This window comes from Apodemus sylvaticus, chromosome 7 (assembly GCF_947179515.1).
Source record: "Apodemus sylvaticus chromosome 7, mApoSyl1.1, whole genome shotgun sequence".
Lineage (NCBI taxonomy): Eukaryota > Metazoa > Chordata > Mammalia > Rodentia > Muridae > Apodemus > Apodemus sylvaticus.
The window spans coordinates 1,430,005-1,451,120 of record NC_067478.1 but is presented as its reverse complement, the minus strand read 5'-3'; the positions used below and the strand labels follow the sequence as shown (position 1 = coordinate 1,451,120).

General features: G+C 40.8%; 1 protein-coding gene across 1 annotated transcript in view; it reads left to right on the top strand.

Moving 5' to 3' along the window:
* Positions 1 to 9,786: 9,786 nt before the first annotated feature.
* Positions 9,787 to 21,116, top strand: part of Topaz1 (testis and ovary specific TOPAZ 1) — a 52,281-nt gene continuing 40,951 nt past the window's right edge. Inside the window, exons 1-4 of the mRNA XM_052189256.1 lie at positions 9,787 to 10,006; positions 10,697 to 13,130; positions 18,448 to 18,512; positions 19,590 to 19,714. Of these exons, the coding sequence (XP_052045216.1) occupies positions 9,787 to 10,006; positions 10,697 to 13,130; positions 18,448 to 18,512; positions 19,590 to 19,714 (2,844 nt within the window). The remainder of the gene's footprint in view (positions 10,007 to 10,696; positions 13,131 to 18,447; positions 18,513 to 19,589; positions 19,715 to 21,116) is intronic.

Sequence of the window (21,116 nt, the reverse complement as noted above, 5' to 3'; positions counted from 1 at the left end):
GCAAGAATTTTATTGAGTATTTTTGCATCGATGTTCATAAGGGAAATTGGTCTTAAGTTCTCTTTCTTTGTTGGATCTTTGTGTGGTTTTGGTATCAGCGTAATTGTGGCTTCGTAGAAGGAATTGGGTAGTGTTCCTTCTGTTTCTATTTTCTGGAATAGTTTGAAGAGTATTGGTGTTAACTCTTCCTTGAAGGTCTGATAGAATTCTGCACTGAAACCATCTGGTCCTGTGCTTTTTTTGGTTGGAAGACTTTCTATGACTCCTTCTATTTCTTTAGGCGTTATGGGACTGTTTAGATGATCTGTTTGGTCCTGATTTAATTTTGGTATTTGGTATCTGTCAAGGAAATTGTCCATTTCCTCCAGATTCTACAGTTGTGTTGAGTACAGGCTCTTGTAGTAGGATCTGATGATTTTTTGGATTTCCTCAGTTTCCGTTGTTATATCTCCCTTTTCATTTCTAAGTTTGTTAATTTGGATACTTTCTCTGTGCCCTTTGGTTAGTCTGGCTAAGGGTTTATCTATCTTGTTGATTTTCTCAAAGAACCAGCTCCTGGATTTGTTGATTCTTTGTATGGTTCTCTTTGTTTCTACTTGATTGGTTTCGGCCCTGAGTTTGATGATTTCCTGCCTTCTACTCCTCCTGGGTGAAATAGCTTCTTTTTGTTCCAGGGCTTTCAGGTGTGTCATTAAGCTGGTAATATATGCTCTCTCCATTTTCTTTTTGGAGGCACTCAGGGCTATGAGTTTTCCTCTTAGCGCTGCTTTCATTATGTCCCATAGATTTGGGTATGTTGTGTCTTCATTTTCATTGTGTTCTAAAAAGTCTTTAATTTCTTTCTTTATTTCTTCCTTGACCAAGGTATCATTGAGTAGAATATTGTTCAGTTTCCACGTGTATATGGGTTTTCTGTTGTTTTTGTTGCTATTGAAGACCACTTTTACTCCATAGTGATCTGTTAGGAGGCATGGGATTAGTTCAATATTCTTATATTTGTTGAGGTCTGTCTTGTGACCAATTATATGGTCGATTTTGGAGAAGGTACTATGAGGTGCTGAGAAAAAGGTATATTCTTTTGCTTTAGGATAGAATTATATATATATATATATATATATATATATATATATATATATATATATATATATATATGTTAAATCTAATTGGTCCAAAGCTTTAATTAGTTTCATTGTGTCCCTGTTTAGTTTCTGTTTTCCTGATCGGTCTATTGAGGAAAGTGCAGTGTTGAAGTCACCCACAATTATTGTGTTAGGTGCAATGTGTGCTTTGAGCTTTAATAAAGTTTCTTTTACAAAAGAGGGTGCCCTTGCATTTGGAGCATAGATGTTCAGGATTGAGAGTTCTTCTTGTTGTATTTTTCCTTTGACCAGCAAGAAGTGTCCCTCAGAGTCTCTTTTGATGACTTTGGGTTGAAAGTCAATTTTATCTGATATTAAAATGGCTACTCAAGCTTGTTTCCTGAGACCATTTGCTTGTAAAATTGTCTTCCAGCCTTTTACTCTAAGGTAGTGTTTGTCTTTGACCCTGAGGTGTATTTCCTGTAAGCAGCAAAATGTAGGATCCTGTTTACGTATCCAGTCAGTTGGTCTATGTCTTTTTATTGGGGCATTGAGTCCATTGATGTTAAGAGATATTAAGGAATAGTAATTGTTACTTCCTGTCATTTTTGACGTTATTTTTTAAATTTTATTGGTTAACTTCTTTTGGGTTTGATGAAAGGTTACTATCTTGCTTTTTCCAGGGTGAAGTTTCCCTCCTTGTATTGGTGTTTTCCTCCTATTATCCTTTGTAGGGCTGGGTTTGTGGATAGATATTTGGTAAACTTGGTTTTGTCATGGAATATCTTAGTTTCTCCATCTACGGTGATTGAGAGTTTTGCTGGATATAGTAGTTTTGGCTGGCATTTGTGTTCTCTTAGAGTCTGCATGAGATCTGCCCAGGATCTTCTAGCCTTCATAGTCTCAGGTGAAAAGTCTGCTGTGATTCTGATAGGTCTTCCTTTATATGTTACTTGGCCTTTTTCTCTTACTGCCTTTAATATTCTTTCTTTGTTTAGTACATTTGGTGTTTTGATTATTATGTGACAGGAAGTATTTCTGTTCTGGTCCAGTCTGTTTGGAGTTCTGTAGGCTTCTTGTATATTCATGGGCATCTCTCTCTTTAGGTTAGGGAAGTTTTCTTCCATAATTTTATTGAAGATATTTGCTGGCCCTTTAAGTTGTAAATCTTCACTCTCATCTATGCCTATAATCCTTAGGTTTGGTCTTCTCATTGTGTCCTGGATTTCCTGGATATTTTGGTTTACAAGCTTTTTGCATTTTGCATTTTCTTTAACTGTTGAGTCCATGGTTTCTATGGTATCTTCAGCATCTGAGATTCTTTCTTCTATCTCTTGTATTCTGTTGTTGATATTTGCATCTATGTCCCCTGATTTCTTCCCAAGGCTTTCTATCTCCAAAGTTTTCTCCCTTTAAGTTTTCTTAGTTGTTTCTACTTCTGATTTTAGATCCTGGATGGTTTTGCTTAGCTTCTTCACTTGCTTGTTTGTGCTTTCCTGTAATTCTTTAAGAGATTTTGTTTCCTCTTTCATGACCTCAGCCTGTTGACCAAAGTTCTCCTGTATTTCTTTAAGTGTTTTTTGTGTTTCCTCATTATTGGCTTTTGTATTCTCCTGGATTTCTTTCAATGATTTTTGTGTTTCCCTTGCAAGGGCTTCTAACTTTTGATCCATTTTCTCCTGAATTTCTTTAAGTATGTCCTTCATGTGTTCCTGTACCAGCATCATGACCAGTGATTTTAAATCCAAATCTTGTTTTACTGGTGTGATGGGGTATCCAGGACATGCTGGTAAAGGAGAATTGGGTTCAGATGTTGCCATATTGCCTTGATTTCTGTTAGTGACGTTCCTGCGTTTGCCTTTTGCCATCTAGTTCTCACTGGTGTTAGTTGGTCTTGTCAATGCTGGACTCACCAGTGCAAGCTGCCCCTTCCCAGGTGGCCTCTGGTGCACAGCTTACCTCCTGCACTGCCTGGAGTCAGGGTGCTGTTGCCCAGGCTGTTCAGATCCTGAAGCAGACACCTGAAGGCTCCCGCTGGCGCCCGCAGGATTCACTAGAGCACACCGACTTCTCCCCGCTGGCCGCCCGGAAGCCCCTCTTGCCTCTTGCAGGACTTGGAGATGTGGTGTTGCCGCCCAGGCTGATCTGGATCCGGAAGCGGAGAGATCTGAGTGCTCCCACCAGAGGCCTCAGGACTGGAACCTAAGCTCTGTGCCACAGGAGCAAGCTGTGCTGTGAGCTCCCAGACTGCCTCTGGGTGCACACCAGGTCTCCCGCACTTCCTGGAGACCGAGTGCTGTGGCTCAGGCTGTTCAGATCCCAAAGCAGGCACCTGAAGGCTCCTGCTGGGGCCAGCTGGATTCACCGGAGCACACCGACTTCTCCCCGCTGGCTGCCCGGAAGCCCCTCTTGCCTCTTGCAGGACCTGGGGATGTAGTGTTGCCGCCCAGGCTGATCTGGATCCGGAAGCGGAGAGCGATCATATTCTTTAATGTGTTCAGAAATGTATTTGTAATCACACTAAATACTAATGTAATTAATTGCAAAAATAAGCATTAGTCAGCCTCCTGTATGTGTTTTTAACGTTAAGCCTATGTAAAAGGAATTAAGCATTCTAGCTAGCCCATATAGAAGGCACACAATCTAGGTATTTTATTTACAAGCAGTAATCCTAGATGGAGCAGAACAGATCTATTCTAACATACATCCCAGTCATATGTCCCCCATTACTTGTTGTTTCTCCTGGCTACATGCTTATTGCTTCTCCCATGGGAGCCCCGCATCTAAGGAGACTGGCTGCTCAGAGCAGAATGACACCCTGTTTCATGCTAGCTTTCATGAGCTGCCGTAAGTCTTCCTGGGGCAACCCCATGTTTCAGAGACTCTGTTGACTGCTCAGAGCACCATGATATCCTACTTTATGCTAGCGCTTTATAACTCTTTGCTGCTGGGGACATGCAGCCTGTTCCCCAAGTGGTGGCCTCTGTGACATTGCCAGAGACCCCGCTAGTCTTTGTATTTGCTCGGCTTATAGCAGATTGTCCCAGTTCTGGGCAGAGATGCATCAAGGCTTGATGCATGGTTGGTGCCAAGGGCACAGATGTACCTTAGCTCGTGCTCTGCCTCCTTGGAATCATGTGTGCCAAACTAGCAGTGTGTTCTGACCCTTGTCCTGAACTATGCAAGGTTTGTAGAAAAAGCAGCATTACTAAGGAACCACCGCCCCCCTCACCCCTAGACGCCATCATGGCTTCTATCTTAAAGTGACGACAAGTCTTTTATCTGGGAATCTGAAGTCTTGATTTGGGTTATAAGTAAGTTCTTACCTCATGTTGGTTTGCCAAAATGTTGTGGTAAATATTACTTGGAGGTTTCTACCCCATGATAGCTTCCTTCTTCCCGTGTCCTCTCTTCTCTCCTCTTTGAAGATTACTATCTATATGGATTTATTATTCCTTCCTTTTTCTCTCTTAATTGGTTAGCCATTGTAGGGTAGAAGAATCCTGAGCTCATGGCCATGAGTGCAAGCCTGCTGGAGTAAGAGCAGCCCAGGCAGAACACGGCAAGTGATGTCTCGGGATTATTGACAGGGAAGTAGACAGAATAGCACAGAGGGCTGATATCTGCCCAGCTCTGGTGCTGGAAGGCTTATTATAAATATAGAGATTTTATGTCTTTTACTTGGGAACTAAATTATCAAAGGTGGGATAGAAACCTCCACATAATATTTACCACAACAAGTCTAGGATGGATAATTTAAAACAAGCAAAGTTTGTCTATGCATATATACTTTAGATAGATAGATTGGTCCTCAAATACTTCATGGATCTGCAGAATATGACATCTAAACTGTTTAATAAAAAAGCTTTTCATAACAGACATATATCAGCTTTTGGTAGTACCACTAATCTCCTCCAGAGGGGATAATGATCACAGAAGAACTTCCACCTGATACTCTCTTTAAATGTGATAAAACTGGATACCAGGCTATAAACTGCCCTTTTACCTCAACTGCTGACAGCATACTCTGAAGACCTTGGACAAGCAGGACACTGGAGAGTTGATTGTCCCACTTTGGCAAGACAAGGTGGGACAGTCCCCCATAAGTTTCTAGTCCATGGGAAGATCTGTCAAATCTTCTGGGCCTGGTGACTGAAGACAGATGGATACCCCATCAACCATGGATAACCTTGGGTGACCGACGGTCCAGGTAGCAGTAAGCCTCTGTCATCTTTAACAGACTTGTAAGCTGCTTGGTCTGCACTTCCTGCTTACTCAGGTGAAACTTATCCTTCTCAAGATTTCTGTTGGGTCTGAAACTAGATTAATGAATGATTTTTCAGTTTAACAGCAGAAACCAAGGTTTCAGCTTTCCTAGAGCTGCTACTACTAGGTCTAGGTCTCCTTTATTCATAGACTCAGGAAACTAGTTTCAAAGTAACTCTTTACTATTCCTTTATTTAAAGGAACTTGCTTTACAGTGACCGCTCCCAATAATAACCACCTGTCTCACGGTGAATAATTAAGATAGGAAAAGATGTAAAGTTTATGTAAGTTCTAAGGATACCAAAGCTTATGTTGTCAGGATCTAAGAAAGTGTTTTAGGGTCTAAAAAGTTGTTGTAAGGTTAGTAAACACAAATTATAAAGGTTAGAAGACATAAAAGCTTAAATAGTGATAACATTATTTAAGGTATATTAGAAAAATGAAAAATGCTTCAGATTTCCTCCCCTCTCTATGCTACCCGATCTCCTCTATGCTACTCCACCTCCTCTATGCTACTCCATCTCCTCTATGCTACTCCATCTCCTCTATGCTATTGTTGTATTAAGACTTCAAGCCAGGCGGTGGTGGCACATGCCTTTAATCCCAGAACTTGGGAGGCAGAGGCAGGTGGATTTCTGAATTTGAGGCCAGCCTGGTCTACAGAGTCCCAGGACAGCCAGGGCTACACAGAGAAACCTGTCTCAAAAACAACAACAACAACAAAAAAGACTTCAAAATTTCAAAGTTTTAATATTAACACATAGAGTTCTGATAAACTATTTAATATAGCTCTAGTAGAGTTCTGCTCATATTATCATACTCATAAGCTCAAGATTTTAAATTTCCTTTGATTATCTTTCAAGTATGGGTTTAAAATTACTTCCCGTTGTACTAAATTTATATACATCCAGTCTCCTGGATAAAGGAAAGAAGCCCTCTTTTCATGGTTTGTAGTAATACTAAAATCATGATCAAGCAAAGACGCCCAAATGGTATAAACAATCCCCTTATCCCTTATTCTGATGGCAGTCCCCTCTTTTGCCTAGCTTGTCCATATTATGGGACTGATTGTTGTCATTTGATTATTTTTTCTTCTAGCCCCTTACCTTCTCCCTTTTCTCCAAGAATGGATTCTCAAAGTCTCTGAGATGGCAGTTAACCAAATGTTCCTGCACCATACCTCCCTTTGAACTCCAGCCTACCAACTCCTGACTCCCCTTCCCCATATGGTCCCATGCTAGCAGGAAGTAACCAGATCAGAACCTGTGCTTCATACCTAAATAAAAGAGACAGAAAAAAACCTATCACTTGTTAGGTGATATTAGTCTGTTGGGTCATAGATTTGTCTGACCTCTGTAGGCACCAGGAATACACATGTGTTTTAGTCAGTGTTCTATTGCTGTGAAGAGACACCATAACCATGACAACTCTTACAGTGGAAAGCATTTAATTGGAATGGTTTACAGTTTCAGAGATTTAATCTGTTGTTATCATGGCAGGGAGCATGGCAGCATGCAGGCAGCCAAGGTTCTAGAAAAGGAGCTGAGAGTTCTACATCCAAGTCTGCAGGCAGCCGTAAGAAAGAGAAACTCTGGGCTTAGTATGGGTTTTTTGAAACCTCAAAGCCCATCCCCGGTGACACACTTCTGTAAGGGTTAGGCCAAAAAATAAAAGCCCCCCATTGTAGGGACTCTCCAAGCCACATAGACATGCCAGGTGTGAGTCACGATAAGGAACTAGGCTCAATAGTAAACAGTTCCTAGAAAAAACACAAATACCACAAGAACAGGTGGGGCAGAGCTATGTGTCCAAAAAGATCACCCCACACTGTTCCACCAATGAAAAGGTTGTTTAAACTCACCAATAAAGATTAGACAACTCCAACTTAGACTCCAGCCCTAATCAAAAACTGTATAAAAGATATATGCTTTGTAAGCTTGGGGTTGCTCTTGCCTGTATGCAGGGTGACTCCAACATGCGTTGGATCAATAAACCTCTTGCAGTTTGCAGTGATACCGGCCTCTGTGGTTTTTCTGAGTGAGGGACTTCTAATGGACTCTTAACACTTCTTCCAACAAGACCTCACCTACTCCAACAAGACCACACCTACTCCAATAAGACCACACCCCCAAACCCTTCTCAAGTAGTGCTACTCTCTGATAACTAAGCATTCAAATATATGAACCTATGAAGGCCATTCTTACTCAAACCACCACATGGTACAGAAACAGACAGACAGACAAAAACATCAATACACTTAACAAAAAAGAAAATGGTGTGTTAATGGCCAAAGGGAACTTCTGACCCCTCCAAACATAAAGATGAGGGTAACAGAAAGCTTTTCTGAAAGGTCGAATGTCAAAAAGGGGTGAATTGTAGTTTGCCAGGCACACAAACAGAGGAATCATTTTAAGAACTAGTGCATAGATAGGCTCGAGCCTATAGATGTGGATATGTGTTAATAAGTCTATTTCTCTTATCAGGCATATTTTATGAGTCCACAGCTTCAGTAAGAAGAACAAACACATTTATGGATCAGAATTATTGAAACGGTTATAAAACAATTTAAGTGGAAATGGAAATTAACTTCTTTGCAATAGGATGGGAAATCGATTAAACTATTAGAATTTGCATGTGTATAAACTATTATTTTGCGTTTCTGTTGCTTATTTATCACTTATATAACTTTGAAAGGGAAACAAAAGAGAAAGTGAAAGTTCCCATTAGTTCCCTGTGGTGGCTCAGGCCTGCAGTTCCAGCACTTGGGAGTCAGGCAGGAGAATCATACAAGCTCAAAACCAACCTGAGATACACAGTAAGTTCCAGGGCAGTCTCAAAACAATCACAAAGCTCGATGAATAAGCAACGATTGGAAGCTACCTGTTATATAGTTTTCTGTAATGGTGAATATTGTTTAGAGGAAATATTTACTGTGCTAGGCTTCTAACAACAAATTGTTCTTGTATAAGCAATGAGGAAGTTGCTCCTACCTTGAATGTACCCTGTGAGCTGACCTGAAAATGGACTACTTCCTGGAACAGTTGGGCTAATCTTAAAAGAAAAAAATTGCTGATTGACACAAAATATTTTACTGTCTCCATTATTCTACAAGGATATGGGTCACAGGACTGAACAGGCTAAACTGCTCAAGTCCGGCTCTCTATCAAATGCTTGTTTGGATATCTGAGACAGCTCTGGGATGCCTGTTAGAGAAGCAAGCCTTGCCTGAACCCAGATAGGATATGAGCTAATTTAGCTCCCAAAACTGCTAGTTTATGGTTTTTGCCTTTATAATCCTTAGAATAAATTCTAACTAGAATAACAAATATAACTGGGGCCTTGCCTAGAGAACTCTGGTCCTGGCCAGTCTCTTTTTAATAAAAAGCTTCTAATTTACTAAAACTAAAACTTAAGTAAGACTGGCAAATCTTTGAATGACCACCAGACCCACAACATTCCCAGTCTCTTTTTAATAAAATACTTCTAATTTACTAAAACTAAAACTTCAGTAAGTTTTAGGTGAATCTCTGAATGACCACCAGACCCACAACATTTTCCACCGAAGAACACTCTTCTTTGAGGTCAGTACTGATTAAACAAACACAGTCGACAGGATTTAAAATAACACACAAAAAGGTTAAAGACTCCATTCCAGTCTTTAAGCAAAGGAGGTTTGTGAAGGGTCAAGATGGGGCATACCAGGATCCTCTTCCAATGGAGAGGCATGACCTGACAAGCTGGTCAAAAGATATAAGGATGAAACCATCAATAAAATTAGAACAATGATGTTGTAGGTCAAAGACTGAGGGGCAATAAAGGGAAAGGCAGAGAAGAAGTAACAAACACAGAAAATAGAACCAAGCAGATTTGGTAAATCAACATGCAAGGAATCCAGAAAAACATCTAGAAGTTTCTGTCTGCAAACACTGGAGAAGCAACCTGTTACAGAAATAAATGGTATTTTGCATGTCAGCAGCTGGGGTACTTCTGAGCTATCTGGATAAATGTGACGGTATTGAGAAGTAAGCAACAACAGGCTCCCAGGGGTGTTGGTGGCAGTTAGAAGCCACTGGTAGACAACCACTGTCAGGGTGTGGAGGGGTGGGTGGGTGCTGAGCCCAGGCACCCCCAGATGTCCAGGTCTGGAGGAGGATGAGGAGGCCCAAGGAGGCGCCACCACAAACCTGTGCGGTGTGCACTCCGCCACCTCCGGGTGCAGCCAGGGCTCTTCGAGGGAGCATGTGGACGGGCGACCGCGAGGCCCTCAGCCGGTTGCCCCCAGCCCAGCCGTCCCACTTCCGCTTCCTGTTGTGTCGGGTACAGGGTCGGAAGCCAAGCCAGGCCAGGCCAGGCCAGGCCAGGGTGGGCAGTAGCCTGTGTCCTGCAGGGGGGGAGCAGCGGCCCCGGGGCGCCAGGCTTCCGGGGGAGGCCGACTGGGCGGATGCGGCCGCCCACGACGCCCCCGGGCCCCAGCACGGCATCGGGGCGCAGAGGCACCACCCGAGGCCTGAGGAAGCGGGGAGGCCTTCCGCTGACGCCAGAGCCAGGCGAGGGGGGAGGCTGCAGCCTGGAGGCCAGGGGGCGCGAGGAGGAGAGCAGACCGAAGCGGAGGATGGTGGCCCAGGCTTCTGGGAGAGAAGAGACCGACGGTGACAAGTTGGGTGAGACACCCGCGGCCTGGAAGGCCGCAGCGGGCAGAGGGGTCGGGCACAGGTCGGGCGACCCTGCTCTTGTCGCCTAGAGCCATGAAGGAGGTGGAGCTCCCGGTGGTCACCCCACCCCAAGCCTTTTTTCCTCGGCTGCCTCCATCTTTGCTCTACTGCTAACCTTTAGTTGTATTTGTGTGGTACTTTACCAATGCACTTGATGAGAAGAGGTGAGGTGGAAAGGTTTTTGTTTTGAGGTTTTTTTTTTTTGTTTTTTGTTTTAAATAAGTGTATGCCCATTTAGGAGCCCGTCATTATAATTACTGTCGAAGGAATTAATACTAGTGGTTTGTTTTAACTAGGGAAAATGATGCTATAAAAGGTTTTTCTGCTGCTTTAGAATTTATAGAGGTTTCTTTCTAGTTCTTAATTAGATCTTAAAGCGGGCCTAGGCGATGCACACCCATAATCTGCCAGGTGGGACAGGCTGAAGCAGGAGACTAAAGTTCGAGGTCAGCCTGTGTTATGCAATGAACCCTGTTTAAAAATTTTTTAATGCTTTGTATGAAAATCGGTTTGTATTTCTAAACAGCTCTTCAGGGAAATACAAATGGATGGCTTCGTAGATTTTCTGTTAACTGGTATTGCTTCTTTCTGCCCAGTGTAAAAAAATGTCTTCTGGTATTGTTTTCTTGTTTTGATCAGCCAAAGAGAATGGAAAAATTACTGAAGCTCCAAGGGATGATGATCCACAGCCAGGGACTGACCTGGTAAGAAAGACATCGATAACCAGTTCGGAATCTTTGCAAACAGAGGAGTGCAGTGAATTTCAAAATATGGCTTTCTTACAGTCTTTGGCTAAAGAAGAATTGGTAGAAGGTATTAAAAGAAGAATTCGAATTAAAAAATGTAAAAGTTTAGAAAATCTACCTTTCAAAATAACTAAAAATGAGGCAACACAAAATATTAAAGTTGAATTCCAAGATGAACTGTCTAAGAATACACCAAAATACTCTTGTAACAGCTTATCACCTGGAGTAGAAAAAAATTGCAATTTTGAATCTTCTGATTACAGTTTCCTCCATTCTGAAGGTTGTAATAATGAAAGCAGCTTTGAGGATCAACCTCATGGTGTATGTCTACACACAACAGAGAACTCTTTGAAGTTCAAGAAAGAAAACCTTAGGAATCTTGCAGAGAAAGATGACACAAAAATTACTTCTAAGCTCTTAAAAACTGAAAAAAGTGTAATAGCCAGTAAGTTACTGCTTGAAGAAAGTGATTTATATCAAAATAAAAACAATGGCTTGACTTCTTGTCTTCAAAGTGAAAAAAACAAATGTTCAGTAGAGGAGAACAACACTGGGAGAAAACACAGGAAAAAGATGAAGTTGTCTGAAAAAGAAGAAAAAGTTATTGATCTTCCTTTGTCTAATGTATGTAACAGTTCTGAATTGGTGTTGCAAGAAAACCAAATGGGTATGGAAGGGAAAGAAACAGAGACCTTAGAACCTAAAAAAAGTTTTCTAAAAGCTTTAAGAAAAATAAACCATAATACACTCCCTCCAATGGACCATTTGTGTTTCCCAGAAACAGTGGGGAAAACAACTTCTAGACATCACATAAATGCTGTGCTTCAGAAAACCCTTGAATCAAGTTTGAAAGAGGATATAAAAAATGCTTCAGAGTCCTTAGGATGCAAAAGTATGGAGCCAGAAGAATATTTTAAATCGATGATAAGCACTACAGTGAAATCACCTAGTGATAGCTATCATATGGGAAAGAGATCTCCACGGGGAGATTTGAGAAGCGAAAATGAAGAGTCAAAGGTTAGTTGTCGCAGAATAATACCAATGACTGGTAAACGAGTTTGGCCTTTATATTCTTGTGCTAGAATATCTGCCCAGTGTTGGAAAAAGACTTCCTTGTCAGATTTAAATTACTCGCTTCCAGGGTCACTGGAAAATGTTAGGCAACATGATTCTATAATACACCAAATGAACCAGACTCACTTATCTGACTCCAAACTGTTACAACCATCCTTAATAGAAAGAACCACTGAATCCTCAAGAAAAGAAATGTATGATTCTGATTTAAGTTGTTTGTCTTCAGTTTCTTCAGTAGAACCTACTTTGATGGAGATAAAAGAAGCTATACCCCATGATAAAAAGACAAAGTTAGAGGAACCCAGCAGAAATGGGACAGAGGTAGTTTCTAATGCTACTGAAGACACCCAGTTAAGTAATATAACTCAAAGTTTAACAGGAAATAAGAAAAAGAAAGGGAGTTTATCAAAACTTAATTTAACAGTGGCATCCCAAGAGAGCCAGGAAGCAAATAACAGCACAAATAAAACTGTTCATCGAAAAGCTTGTATTACTAAGCAAACACTTGTGGCTCCAGACTTGGTTAAAATATTAAACACAGGTCGGCTGACTAATTTTAAAATCCCTTTACTAAAGAACAAGACAGGAAAAAGAGAAGTAAGTGCTAGATCATCTGAGAGAGAAGCTTATAGTCCCCTAGAGTTACTTGACAGTTTATCTGGAGCAGAGGCAAAACAAAATAGGAATAAGGAAAATATCTGTGCAACTTCAGGACCACAGTCTTTGAATATACATAGTAGTGTAACTCCAGGGCAAGCTAGTTCTCATCCATTCTACAATACGAATTGCTGCACTTCTCCGAGCTTTACAAAGAAAGGTTATGATGATAAAGCATGTAATCACATCTCTGAACCGGGAAATATTATATCAAATAAGGAGTCTATTTCTATTAAAATTGAAAATAATACTTTTTCTTGTGATCTTGGGTATATTGAGCAAAGTTCCTTCTGCTCTAAGAAACAAGAAGCATTTGTGCCGATTTCCTCTGAAATTAGTGGTAGAAAAATGACTAAAAGCATTTCAGAACTCAAATTGGGGTTTCCAGATATTCTTAAAGCATATGAAGATGATGTCCTCTTGATTGATGTAATTCAAGATGACCCAGAGCTCTTTGGAATCTCCAGTGAGGGGGATCTCTCCTTTGCTTCAGAAGTCTCCAAGATAAGCCAGGAGCCCAGAGTATCTGAAGAACACCCCTCAGCAGACTTTAAGCATTTGCACCATCCAGGGGAAAAAGAACCAGGCGATTTGAGGTATGCATGTTCAAGAATACCTTTGGTTCAGATGATTGGTGGGTTTCAGAGCACACTTTGGTGTTGACATGCCATTTTTAATAGTTATGTTTTTAAATACAGCATATTACTGCTAATTCCTAGAAATGTTATGCTAAAGTTAAAGATAAATATTTCTTGAAACATATAAAGCAGATTAGCTTTTAAAATCAAAGTAATTTATAAAGTGACTTCTTCAGATGAGTTTATTTTCATAGAAATATGTATATAAGCTCATTTTAGCCAGTTTTACTGATGAATTAGCCCATTTTCTGTGGATTTCTTGTTAGATTTGTTTTTTAAATAATCTTTCAGGAAACAGAGAAGCCTTGAAATTTATTTGAAATAAGACTTGCAAGTAGACTCAAAAGTAAAATTAATTATCAGAAGAAAATAGTGTGTTTTCCACTTGATTTCTAAGATAATCATTTTAAATCATCATTGCCCTGACAGCACTCATTTCCTTGAAGCAACTTTGTGGTGGCTACTTTATGCTCAGGAGCATGGCCTGTTCTGACTGGTGCAGAATCTGTGTAATATCACATTTGACTATATTTGTATAATTCTTTAAGCTCTGGGTTGTATTTGCATGCTTTGTTTAAACACTGGAATGTTTCATGAATAGATAAAAAGTAAACATGACCACACTTTCCTTAAAGATTCAGTGACACATGGCTTACCTCTCTAGTATTTATAACTGCTTTTGGGACACTATACTCTTCCAATATTCTTAGTGCTTTTGGGAACTTGTAACTTATCAGCAAATTGAATGTTCTCTACTTTACTATGTAAAGAGTCGGCTCTAAGTAATGCCCATTTTAGAGATGAAAATAATGACGATAAACTGTCATTTGCCCAGGATCACACTACTAGTAAAGGAGACTGGGCTTGAGCCAGGACTTATCTAAATTCTAAAACTAATGTTTAAGATCTTTACCTTTATAGCCTGTCCTACATTTCATAATTTATTTTACCAATGAAGAGCTGTGTAATTTTGTACACAAATTTAATATTATCTGTGAAAAGAGTTTCCATCAGGATTGTGAGGCCTGAATCAAAGAACAAATGGGAAGTGTTACAGCATGGCATGGATAAGCAGCGAGGGGTGTGTTGACATTCTCACATTGTGGGAAGTGTTACAGCATGACATGGAGAAGCAGCGAGGGGTGTGTTGACATTCTCACATTGTGACAAATGCCTAAGAGAAAGTTCAAAGAAGTTTCAGAGGTTTCTTTCAATTTGTAGTTTTGAGCCTGAGGAAGCAGACTCTTAGGTTTATAGGAGCATGTGGGAGAAAACATAACTTACCTTTTGATAGCCAGGAAGCAGAGAGAGTTCAGGACATGATACCAACCTCAAGGGAACTGAGAAGATGGCTTAATATAGGTAAAGTGCTTATCATATAAGCATGAGGACCTGAGTTTGGATCCCTTGCAGCCACATTAAAACAAACAAAACAAAATACAAAACAAAACAACAACAAAAAAAAAGGTGCTGAGGTACATGTCTATCATACACACACTAAAGGTGCAGAGACAGGGTAACCTATGGAGTTCACTGGCCAGCCAGTCTAGCTGAATTGGTGAGCTCCTGGTTCAGTGAAAGACTTTATATCAGAAAATAAGGCAGAGAGTTCAAGAAGACACTGAAGAAAACACCAGCATTGACCTGTGGAATTCTCATATGTGTACACACACAAAATGTATAGACACACACTGTCTATACTGCACACACACTGATGACCTTCCTCTTCCAGCCAAGATCCATTTCCAAACTTTCTACCACCTCCCGATAACACTGAGTCTGTCAGTGAATTAACCCATTGATCAGGTCAACCCTCATCACCTAGTTACTTCTCAATGACGGGATCCAACTGGGGCCCAATCTTTGACCACACAAGCCTTTGAAGTAACACTTCACAGTCCACCCATAACAGGGTTCAGTAAGAGGTAGTTATTAAAGACTTTTTGAAAACATGCTATTCTGTAAGTCATTTGCAAAATACAAAGGAAAATTAAAACAAATCCTACATTTAAAAATAACATCTTGAGTGTGCACAGATAGTTCAACAGTTAAGAGCACCGGCTGCTCTTCTAGAAGACTCAGGTTTGATACCCAGCAGTCACATGGTAACTTGTAGCCATCTGTATCTCCAGTTCTGGAACATCCAAAACCTTCTTTGGGTCTGCTAGACACGCATATAGTACACAGACATGCAGGTAGGCAAAACACCCATACACATAAAATAGCAAATATCTTTGAAGTCTTGGAGATGGAGATAAACATTGTAAACTAAAGTGTGGAACATTTTCTTGTGTTTATTTGATTTGTGGGTATGGTGTTAGGGTACGTATATGCTAGGCAAACATTCTATCACCGAGATATACCCTCAAAAAATTTTTCTCTGGTAACTTTTCTGATTTCTTTTTACTTGATTTGTTCTCAGATAAAGAGCACCAGTTAACACTTTATCCACTCTTTGCCTTTCACATCTGCTTCTAAAAATTCAGTTATTAAATAAACTTAATTTTTTCTTCAGTTACTTAATAATTTTATTTTTGTTCTGCACTGGAAATGTGTTTCCCATTCATCTACAGTGCTGAACTAAACCTTAAAAGAGAAAGAGAAGCAGCTATAGCCAAAGGGTCTGCCGGTTGCACAGAAGGTTAAGTTCTAGAAGTAAACAGTGCTTAAACTATGGCTGTAGGCATAATCTCTGTTCCTTTTTCCTTTTAGTTACTAACTCGTGTGCTTCTTTTCCTGCTATGAGGGTCATACTCTGATCTGCCTCTGCTTGGTAAAGCAAGAGGCACAAGCCTGAGCAGACCTAATGATTGGGTGGTTAGTATTCCCAGACTAAGATGTTTATATTGTGATAGGTTGCTTATTTTGGGCAGTCTCCACAGTGAAGGATGTTTATATTTAAATCCAAAGCATTAAATGCATGTGAGAATTAATTCACCAGACCCTGCACTGGTGAGCTTGCAAGTGGTGATAATGGTTAAAATTGATAAAACTTTTGAACAATAACTTTTGAACAATGATTTGAGGATATTTGTGATAATACAGGATGGTTAATCTGTACTAGCACAAGTATTACATGCTAAAATGTTAGTTGTATGGTTGGTTGGTGCCCTAAGATGGAATATTAAGACTGGCATATGGAGGAGTTTCTGTGTTGCTAGGAATGGAAAGAGTTGAAAATGGCTGAAGCAAAGTTCTAAATACTAAGAAAAACAGAGAAGTAGGAATTGGCAGGAATAAGGCATCCTGCAAGAGCAAAATTATTGGTTCATAAATTCCAGATTGTTTCGGGCTTGGTAGGAGAAGAGGGATTTACTGACACAAAGGGAAAGGTGGATGTGAGCATGATTGTTAGGGAACTTATGAAGGCTTTTCCTCAGTCCCTTAGAGCAGGCAGCTAGGAAGCCCTGCATATTTGCAGAGCACTTGTACTACTTACTTGTTAGGACACCGCTTTGTCGAGTGCTGCTCATTTCTCTTTCTCCTGTTTTACCACTGGGCCTCTCAAGAGTAGGGAATGTCCATGCTTTATTTATCTTTATAAACCCAGCACCTCATGTAGTGAGGGCAAGAAGAGGGAGTCTGACTCAGTGGGTAAGAGTACTTGCTGCACAAGCATGACATCCGCCCAAGTAGGGATTCCTATTATTTACATGGGAAAACTAGGAAATGAGAAGCACCTGTAGCTGCAGCACAGGTGGTGGCAACAGGAGGATCTCTGGAGCTTACTAGCCAGCCAGCCTGACCAAAACCCAGCGACCTCCAAGTTCAGTGACATCTCCCTCTGGCTTTGTATGTTCATGCATAGGCACATGCACACACGTATCAAAGAATACTTTTTCAGTTTCTATATGAGAATATTACAGGCTATTTCTGAACAAACTACATTTTGAGAGAGAGAGATTGAGATTGTGTGTGTGTGTGTGTGTGTGTGTGTGTGTGTGTGTGTGTGTAAATGAAGACAGTGATTCTTTTGTAAGGCAAACCAACATTGAAGAATACTGGGAAGCAAGGTTTCATGAGTGGATAATGTGATGTTGAGACTGATAAGTTAGATAATAAAAATTTGAGTTCTATAGTATAGAATCATTGCTGATCATACCATCTATATCACTTGGGCTTAAATCCATAAGGAATCATAATAGATTCTGGAGCTGATTAATGGATACAAACTTCTAGGAGGGAGATATCTAGGACCACACAGAGAAAATAAAGGTCTATAGGCTGTAGATAGCTTGACAGTTAATAGTCTTTGTTGCTCTTCCAGAGGACCTAGGTTCAATTGCTAACACACATCGGTTCCCAGCACCCACACACACCTGTAGCTCTAGTTCAAGGTATCAGATGACCTCTTCTAACCTCTGCAGGCACCTGGCCACACAGGGCAGGCATGTGCATAAACATAAATAAGTTTTAAAGAAAAGCAAAGCTCTGGCTGTCCAAGAACTCATTTTGTAGACCAGGCTGGCCTCAAACTCACAGAGATCTGCCTGCCTTTGCCTCCCAAGTGCTGGAATTAAATCACTTGGCAAACTGTCTTGTTTTTACGCTAGGGATAAGCTGTGCATGCACACGCCTGAGTGTAGATGCATTGGTGCAGTCCTTTGCTATTTTCCAAATGCCTAGTCTATTTGTTAGGTCCTTCCTCAATAGCACAGTCAGGATAGCATTCTCACCATGGCGGCACACTTTTGAGTAAACAGTCCAGTGAGAACCTGACCCGTCCAGCAGGTCCAGTTATTCTAGGGTCCCGAAGGGGTACTACCTGAGGGTCAAAAGGTGGGGGGAGAGAAAGGAGGCCAGGCAAAGGGGGTTCAATTGTCGAGGCCTCATTTAATGTTCTGGGGTACACAGGTTTTAAGCTCTCAGAGGAAGTTCTCAAGGCAAGAACAAAGGAGGGAGGGGCAATCTTAGCAGTTTTAGCTGGAAGAGATAAGGGTCCTCTGGTGGAGACATCTGATGTTTGCATTGTCTGGAGCACCCCGCAGTTATCTCAGGATTTCCTTCCACCAGCAATCACGGGAGAGGCTCTTCTTTGTTTTACTCAGGACCTTTGCCCTGTCAGCCCTCCGGGCCGAAGTGAGGATCTCTAATGGCTTCCCACAAGAACCCAGGACAGTTGTGCTAGGCTCTGAACCCCACTGTGTCATTCCTTTGTCCTGAAGAACCTGGTGGCTTAGCCAGCCTCAAAAGCAAATGTTACACACACAGTGCTTCATGATTGAGTACTTCTGCTGGAATCTGGTGCAATGTTTGAATTCTGTTTGCTTTATAGTAAAGAAGTTGCCTTGCTGGACCCTGGATTGCTGAAACTGGAGATCTGTCCTTCCTTGTCAGCAGGTAAAATTTGATACTTGAAGAATATTCAGTATTGGAACATCTGTGTATCTCTATTCAGGCCCACTCATTGGATTCAGTGGAATGGGAGGCTTTTTGCCTAGCATCTGCTAGACAAATGTCACAGAGTTTGTCAGTTTTCTTCCATTTTAACTGATAAGTTGACAAATCATATTTTGAGATACATTATATTTTAGTTATTCAATGTATAACTTTGTTATGCATTCTCTACAAGATAGATAGTTGACCTCTGGAGTCTTCCAGGCTTTCTTTGAAATTGAATTAATATGTTTAATTTTACCATTCTTAAACAGTCATTGAAAGTCATAACTAACAGCTAATCATAATTTTAGATGCCCAAGGAACAATGTTGAACTTAACTTTTACTTTGACTCTCAAGTTTTAAAACTACTTTTAGAAGCAGCAAGATGGTTTAGTAGGTGAAGGTACTTGCTGCCTGGCCTTGCAAGTTGCCATCTGACTTCCACAACTGAACCATGACTGCAAGCACACAAAATAAAACATAAATGTGTGCCAGGTGTGGTGTGCACACCTTTACTCTCAGCACAGCAGTCAGAGGCAGGTGGATCTCTGTGAGTTTAAAGCTAGATTGATCTACATAGTGAGTTCCAGGCCAGCCAGAGCAGAGTTACATAGCAGAAATCCTGTTTCATAAATAAATAAATAAATAAATAAATAAATAAATAAATAGAATGACTATATATGTCAGGGCTGAGTGAGCGAGCAAGTGTGCAAGCTTGAGATGGGCCGCACTGTGTAACCCTGACTGGCCTGTAACTATCAGAGCTTTTGCCTCCAAGTGCTAATATTAAAGACATGCATCCACACAAATATTTTTAAATGGCTGGGACATAAGAAAGGTTCTTATATATCCCATTGTTAATTCTTTTTATACCATATAGTGCAATTATTTTTGTAGTAAGCAGGAAATTACATAATTTGCTGAAGTTCTAACTTAGTATTTGTCATGTTAGAGCTTGAGTACTTCTGAATTCTGGGATTTATGGAACAGTCTTTGATTGTTTAAAGTTTATGTGGTTGAATGTTGTTTCTTTCCAGCAAAGGAGGCTCAGCATGATCCTAAAGGGGCAGCCATCTCCTTAGAAGCTACTGAGGAGACTGTTGTAAGTGAAACCCTAGAAGACCGCAGTGAACAGGCACGAGCTTCAGACGCAGATGCAAAGGTACCAGAGCAGCTTTCGTATGACCTCACATCTTGGTCTTAGCTGGTAGAGTGCAGAAGCCCATCTCAACAGTGCTGTGAGGAGACAGACAGGTTCTTCTTACTGAGTAGGAGTACCACACCACTGGCCAGCTGACAGGTGTCTTGGTGGTCTATATAAACACAATGTAAATAGGGATTCGTGAGAAGGAGAAGGTGCTGTACAATTATTTGAGCTTCTTCATATCCTACAGTTACCATAAGCTTACATAGTCTTCCCTGAAAGTTCTGAATGTGGTAGCATCTATGGACCATGAGTGTGAGTATTGGTTATATATCACAGATGAGAAGCAACAGGAATTGTAGGTAAGCTTGGCTTGATGGTGGAACATATTGTTTATACCTAATATGGCAAAAAATCTTTGATATCAGACTGTTTGTTTAAATTTTCTGCCCAGGGGTGGACATGAGGCTCAAAGGCAAAGTGTTAGCCTGGCACTTGCAAGGCCCTGAGTTCATTCCCAGCCCTGCAAAAAAGCTCTGCCTGATAATGTTGGTGATTCTCTGACCCTTTTTCACAATGTAATTGATTCCTAAGCAACTCTTTCATACTCTTTCCCCTTGAATTGCTCTTCACTCATCTGCACAGTTAGCTGCCTTGTTTGCTACTTCACCATGGAACAGAAGTGGGAAAAGACATTGTTAAGTCCCTGCCAGTCTATTAGTCCACCTACCAGAGCCTCCTAGAGCCCCAGCCTCTCTTCTGGTGCAGGGGATCACCTCTTCACTGATGCCCCCACTGCCGATAAATCTGTGTCTTCATTTTCATCCCCCACTTTCTTTGCAGCTTTTTTTTTTGTATGTGGTTTACTGTGCTTTCTGTCTGCCACTTCCCAGATTTGGGGGTTTTAAAGTTTTTTTTCCAGTTTCCCTAATCTGCACATTATACAGTGACCCAGAGCCCAAACCATGACTCTGTTGTTCTCGCCTAACTGTACTCTTTTGCATCCAAGTCTATTTCATAAATGTATGTGCTAACTCCCTCACATTTCTATTCATAGCTCAGACTCCTCCAAACTACAAACCTGTGTCTTATCACCTGCTTGCTCACTTGGATGTCCAATTAGGCATTTAAAACTTAACACAGCAAACACACACACAAACACATACACACACAAACAAACAAAAAACAAAAAAACCCCATTTCCACATTCCCCTAACACCACGAACCAGCTTCCATCACAACCCCCATCTGTGCTAATGACCACAGCATTTTTCTTATTCAGTCTCAAACTTTCAGCTTTTTAACATTTTATCCTCAGCCCATATATAGGGTGTAAGGTTTTACCTTCACATGATGTGTAGAAATGGTCTGTTCTTTATCACCCCATCAAAAGTATACTGTACTATATATATGCTATATC